Source organism: Ammospiza nelsoni, chromosome 6 (assembly GCF_027579445.1).
Source record: "Ammospiza nelsoni isolate bAmmNel1 chromosome 6, bAmmNel1.pri, whole genome shotgun sequence".
NCBI classification, from domain to species: domain Eukaryota; kingdom Metazoa; phylum Chordata; class Aves; order Passeriformes; family Passerellidae; genus Ammospiza; species Ammospiza nelsoni.
This window is the reverse complement of record NC_080638.1, coordinates 18,846,503-18,852,502: the sequence shown is the minus strand read 5'-3', so window position 1 is coordinate 18,852,502 and position 6,000 is coordinate 18,846,503. Positions and strand designations below refer to the sequence as shown.

Below are 6,000 nucleotides of genomic sequence, written 5' to 3'. Positions count from 1 at the left end.
AACCCCCCTCTTTCCTCAAGGTTTTCTTTAAAGGGTAAAACCCCCAGGAGACAGAGGTCTGCCAGAATCAAATAGAATCAAATAATTTCCCAGGCTCGTTTTCAGAAGTAGCTTGTCTCCCCTTTCCTATTTCCTACCACAATCTTGCCTTTTCTTTAATAATCTGCAGCTGCATAGTGGAATTCAGAGGATTAAAAAAAAAAGAACAAAAAAAGGAAAAAATATGTTTGGGTCTTAAATTAATATACACATTAAATTATATTTAATTGTGCCTTATCAATAGGCTGGTGAACTTAGGTGTTTGCTGCTGCCATTGGTCATGATGCTCTGTAGCAGGCAGAGGCAGCAACTGCTGCTGATGGAAAAGAAAAGGTAGCGAAGGAGGAGGGGAGAAGGAGGTGGGAGGCGAGGGGATTGGCTGCTCTCGGTGCCATTCACAGCTGCGGCCCCGGCTCTTCCGCTGCTCCAGCTCTGGCTCTCCCTTGAACAGCTCCTGGAGAGAACAAGGCGTGCGGAGCTCGGATCACCAGCATCATGCTCCTCGGGCTTGGATCGCAGGTCCCCCTCTTTGAACACTGAAACAACTCCTTCGTCTTTCGGCGTCCCGAGCAGACCCAGCGAGAAAACAAGCACGTGAGAGAGAGAGGAAAGAAAGAGGAGGAAGACGAAAATCTGCAACCAAGGGGACTAAAGCAAAGAAAAAAGAGTGCTTTGCTTGCACAGCTGCAAAGTGGGAATTTAAAGAGCTGCAGAGAGAGAAATTCCAGCTCATCAGCACATACACATTGCAGAATTACAGATCCAGGTAGAAATGACATCAACAGGGAAAGAAGGCAGCGGAGCTCAACATGCACAATATGTTGGACCCTATCGTTTGGAGAAAACCCTAGGAAAAGGACAGACAGGTTGGTTCCTTTGCAGCAGCACCGCTGCTAGAGGGAAGGTGCTGTAGCAGCCGGCGAGGTGTCGGGGATGGGGTGTTCGAGGGTTCAGCTTTTCCCATTTGCTGTTTCAGTGAAGATAATATTCATAGGGGATTTTGGCCTTTATTTATTTTTAGTTTTCATTTTAATTCCTTCTTTTCTTCCTTTTTTTTTTTCTTTTATCCTGAAAAAAAGAAAAGAAAAAGAAAAAAAGCCCAGGATGCTTTATGTTCATTACTCCTGCTAATGGGTGTTGTTCTGATGACAGCCAGAGTGCATGCAGAGGAAAAAATAGATGATCTGCTGGTAGTGAATTTTCACATCCGTTTTTTCACTGCCCTACTTAGGAGCATTTTTCTTTTTAATCAAATTATATTGAAATTAAAGGTTCACAGCCTGTAGTACCGAGGAGGTGGTGGTGGTGGTAGTGGGGGAGTCACCAGCAGTATTTCATGACATCATGATTGAAAAGGGTGTAGTCCTTAAGGTGCAGTTGGGGGGGGTTGGTGGAAATATGTACAGTATGTCTCTGGCACTGGCTGCTGTGGGTATTTAGCAAATATGGATGGATGGGCTGGTGGTTTTTGTGGGTAGGGTCTGAAATAAAAGAAAAATAGAGGATCGGTAGCAGAATTCTTTCTGGTTATGCTGTGTTTTTGTAGGAGGGGTTGGGAGGGGGGAAGGGAGGTTATTTAATTATTTTTCTTAAGGCTTGTTTATGAAACTTGCTCCCAGCAGATTTTCCTGAATGGAACAATGGTAAGAAATATTAAAAAGAGGAAAGCGAGTGGAGGGAATTAGCAGGGAGCAGGTGCTTCTGCCCTACATGACATAATTAGATCCCCTAAATGCGTTCAAGATCTGGACTTACTGTTGCTTGCTTGGGTAGCATATTCACTTCAAGGGCAGGGGAGTATTAATTGGAAGAAAAACCCTTAAAAAGAAGCCCAAATGTCTTCCTTCTTAAAATATTTTATTTTTAGTAACAGGTGCAGTAAGCAATGGCATCTGGCAAATTCATTGGGTTGGGATCCCCCCAAAAGTGGATTGAGGCTTGAGGTTATAATTTAGGGAAGGGGTAAGATCAGCCATAGGGGGGCTTCTTTGGGCATGTGGGTGTTAAGTGTTGTTCATTATGGTGGGACAATAAAACATGATGCATTGTGGTGTATTTTTTTTTTATAACCCAGCCGAGCTTTGCCCATCTGTTGTCTAAAGGATTTAATAGGCGTTTCCATCCCCAGCTGCTGCCTCTGCTCTGCCTGCTTCCTCACTGCCCTGCGTGGCAGCAGCTCTGCAGTCCGCAATTTTCTTAGGGACACAGTCAAAATCCAGATCTTTCTCTGTAAGAAGCAATGCTCTTCTGAGATGATTGATTATAACCTCCCCCCCATCCTTCCCCTCCTCTTCACAACCCCATAGCAACCGTTCAGAGACATGGATGAAGATGACATTGTCTTCTAGTGGAAGTGACTTTTATTTATATTTCTTTTTTTTTTTTCCCCAAATCTCTTCAGTAAATCAGCTGCTATAGGTAGTTCCCTGTCACTGTTTTGGTTACCACCTTTATCCTTTGCATAGCTCAGTGGGTCTCCTGCAGCTGTGTTCTTACTAAAATCTGTTTTGATGACGGTAATGAAAATATCCTACAAGAAAAATTGCGATATAATGTTAATAAAACTGCCCTATTTCTGCTGATAATCCTTTCCTGAATACTCCAGGTGATCAAAGAGCCAGCTGTAGATGACAAATTCATTTTTGCCTTCATCACCATTTCCTTTTTTCTCTCTCTCTCACCTTCTCAGTACCCCTCCCTCCCCTTTAAATGCAATTGTGCTTGAGATTCCTGAAAATACAGCTGCATTAACCTTTTGCTCCATGTTCTTATAGCCTGACGTTGGGTCCTAAAGGGTTATCTGCAGCTTTGGTTATGTTTTTTTTCCTCTCTGCTAATCTTCCTATCTTCCTCCTAAGTGATTAGAGACGTGGGGGTGGAGAAAGAAGAACAGGATGTATTTAGAGGCTTGCTGCTGTTGGCCTCTGCAGTTATTCAACCAGCTGGACAAGGGTGAAAGTTTCCTTTTGCAGTTTTACCATATAACATCTTTATAGATAAGTCTCTGCTGTTTGCACACATGAATGCACATGAAATGCACAATACATGGTGTCATAGAAGCTGGAGGTGGGGGAAGGAGGAAGAGAGATCTTGAAAGTAGCTGATGTCAGTCTGTGTCTCCCTTTTTATACCCACCCTTGATTAATGGAATAATGCACTGAGGTGAAATCTAACTCAGTATTAAACATAGATGGCTAAATATGGAAAGATGCCTTCTGGTCTTCTCGCATTTTCTGTGCTAATCACATTTGGGAGCATGTAGAATGGCATAGCCAGTGTGTGCCATGTATCTCATCCTCATCCTGCTTGTTTTGGTGGGTAAGCTGGCAACCTGCAGCATTTCAGGGAGAGGACAAGCAGTGCAGTAAGAGGGCCTGATTCACCATAGTGTGTTGGGTATCTTGGCATTTGGGTTGCAGTGGCTTACAGATGAAGGAAGTTGTGATTGTATTAATTCATTTAGAGCTTGACTTTGAAGCTTGGAAGATTAGGAGGTAATGTTTTAGAATTTTTTTTTTCCAAGGGGATGAGGAAGAGTGAGAAGAAAAATCTGACAAAATGTAATGATTAATAGAAAGAAATGCAAGTTTTGTTGCAAAGTCCTGTCCATTTTGCAGTGATCTTCATATCCATCACTTTTATTTAGAATAAAAAATTATTGACTCAATAAAGTTATTTTAGATAAGCAGGTCAAGCTTTGCTCCCAGATACATGGGCGTTATACAAACCCATGCTCACTGACTGTTCCAATAACTGGCATCAGAAGAAGGGGTTTTGGGGAGGAGTGAGGGTTCATTCATAGTTCAGAGCAGACTTAGGATTCCATGGAGGGAGGACTTAATGGTAGGTAAAACTCTCTTTGGCTTTCTCTCTGTGAAGTTCATGCGGATTGCCACATTAAAAGCTGAAAAAATGTATTTACCAGCAACCTACTGGTCCCTGCAGAGAGGTCCGGTTGTGATATCTGGGACGTTAGTGGGACCTGCTGACATCTGGCTGTGGGTGGGCAAAACTGACAGGGAAAAGCCTTCTGTTCACATTGGTGGGTAACAACTGAAAGTGTTGATTGATCAGATATGCAGAACTTGTCCCGAGCAGCCTTCTGGGCTGGTGCGTCACGCCTGCCGAGGGTGGCCGATGCCACAAAGAGAGGATTAGGGCCTCTCAGGCACACAACTTGGGAGGGGGCTACACAGGGCAGTGCTGAAAAATGGTTGGGCTTAGATCTTTGCCCCTAGTGGGAATGAGAGAGGGACAAAAATTCTGTTTAATAATGCAGCGTATGAATTTGACATCCCATTTGAGTACTGTAGCAAGATGGTTTGCTTTTGTAATAGGTTGAATTTAGAGCACCTCTTCCTGACGTCATCTGCCGGAATAGCTTATGGAATCTCTATGTAAATGATCTTGCAAGAATATGAGAGGCATCAGAACCTTTATTGTTGTACTAAAAAAATTATTTTGCAGAATTGCCAGAGTAAAAAAATCACTGCTGTGTATATATATGGATGTGTGGGGAAAGGTTGTTTTATCTCAGTTCCATTGGTACATTCTTTTACAGTTAATTATAGGAGGTTTTCATTGTAATTAACAGTAGTGAGCAAAGGATGTGTGTCCTGTTACAGTAACACACATGGAAACAATGTGCCTTGAGAAGCCCCTGTCACACCTGATCATGAACCATTGTTATAGCTTTAGGTACAGGTTTTCTTCATTTGCCACTAATTTTACATGAAAACAGTTTCCTGGGTATTCCTTGGTCTATTTTTTTTTAAATTCCACAGTTACCTCTGTTCTTGTATTTCTTTTGGCCTCATTAACACCTGTTTCACCTTTGAAACTCTTAACAGTAATTCAGATTGACTGTAGTGAATATTTATTAATGAGTGCAAAGATGAGGAACTGAAGTATTTCTTGTGAAGGTCTTTAGCATTTTGGAGGGTTTTCATGTGTTTTCATTTGACAGTCACTGTATAGGCTTTGGCATCATTGTTTGCTGTAGCACCAATTCAGTGCCTAGTGGAAATTTCTAAAATGCTGATTTGTCTACAAGCAATAAGGCATTAGTTCTAAGTGGGAATGAGTCTATTCACATTGAGATAAACTTCATGGGAAGTTTAATGTTGCTTATTCATTTTCTTATGTTCCTTTTGTTTTGTTTTAAGCCTGGTAGAGAGAGTCGTGCTTGAAACTCATGGCACTTTGACCTTCACAAAAAGTGTAGGGGTTACCTTTCCTGCATTGCACCCCTTATAGCTTACAGCTATTTTGGTGTATAACATGTTCATTATATATGAGCCGTGAGCGAGGTGTTCAGCACTGTGCTGTTGGGTTATGTAAGAACAGAAATAATTAAATTTGGGTCTTAGAGAATTTAATAGCCTTTTATTCAGTGAGAGCTTAAACAGGTCATTTCTTTACAGCCTTACCCATCTATTTCCATGACGCTGGCAGAAATTGAAATTTCTTAATTTTTTTATTTGTCTCTGTCAAATTTGGTTGAAAACTTCAGCTCTGTTAAAGGAATGTTGGGTAGTCAATGTGGTCTCAGAAGCCTGGTTTTCTTAGGTAAGTAGGCTAAACAAAGTATGTCCTCTTCATTCATACTGCTATAATTTTTTTTCTAACACAGCGTATTGGACCTAGAGATAACAGCTTTCTTCCATTTAGCTGTCTAGATGGATATATCATTGTAAGAGGTGTAAATCATTGCAGTTTTCCTCATGGCCTTTTTAAACAAACAAGCAAACAACAAACCAGTATACATCCTAATAATATTTTCATACATATACTTTGCTTTCCTTATGAAAGTTTCTTTCAAAGCAGTATGAACCCATACTCTTCCTCATTATAGTCTGTGAAGACTTAAATGTTGAATTTGTAATCACAGAAATAAATACTGCAAGCAGTACTGGAGGTAGTAGAGGTCTTAATAATGAAATTTTCCCAAGGAAGGTTATG

The 6,000-nt window shown here is 41.2% G+C and overlaps 1 protein-coding gene across 6 annotated transcripts in view; it reads left to right on the top strand.

Moving 5' to 3' along the window:
- Positions 1 to 570: 570 nt before the first annotated feature.
- The window catches only part of BRSK2 (BR serine/threonine kinase 2), a 304,253-nt gene continuing 298,823 nt past the window's right edge, over positions 571 to 6,000 (top strand). For all 6 annotated transcript variants that reach the window (XM_059474202.1, XM_059474201.1, XM_059474200.1 and 3 more), the window contains exon 1: positions 571 to 905. In XM_059474202.1, the coding sequence (XP_059330185.1) occupies positions 812 to 905 (94 nt within the window). In that variant the 5' untranslated portion in view covers positions 571 to 811. The remainder of the gene's footprint in view (positions 906 to 6,000) is intronic.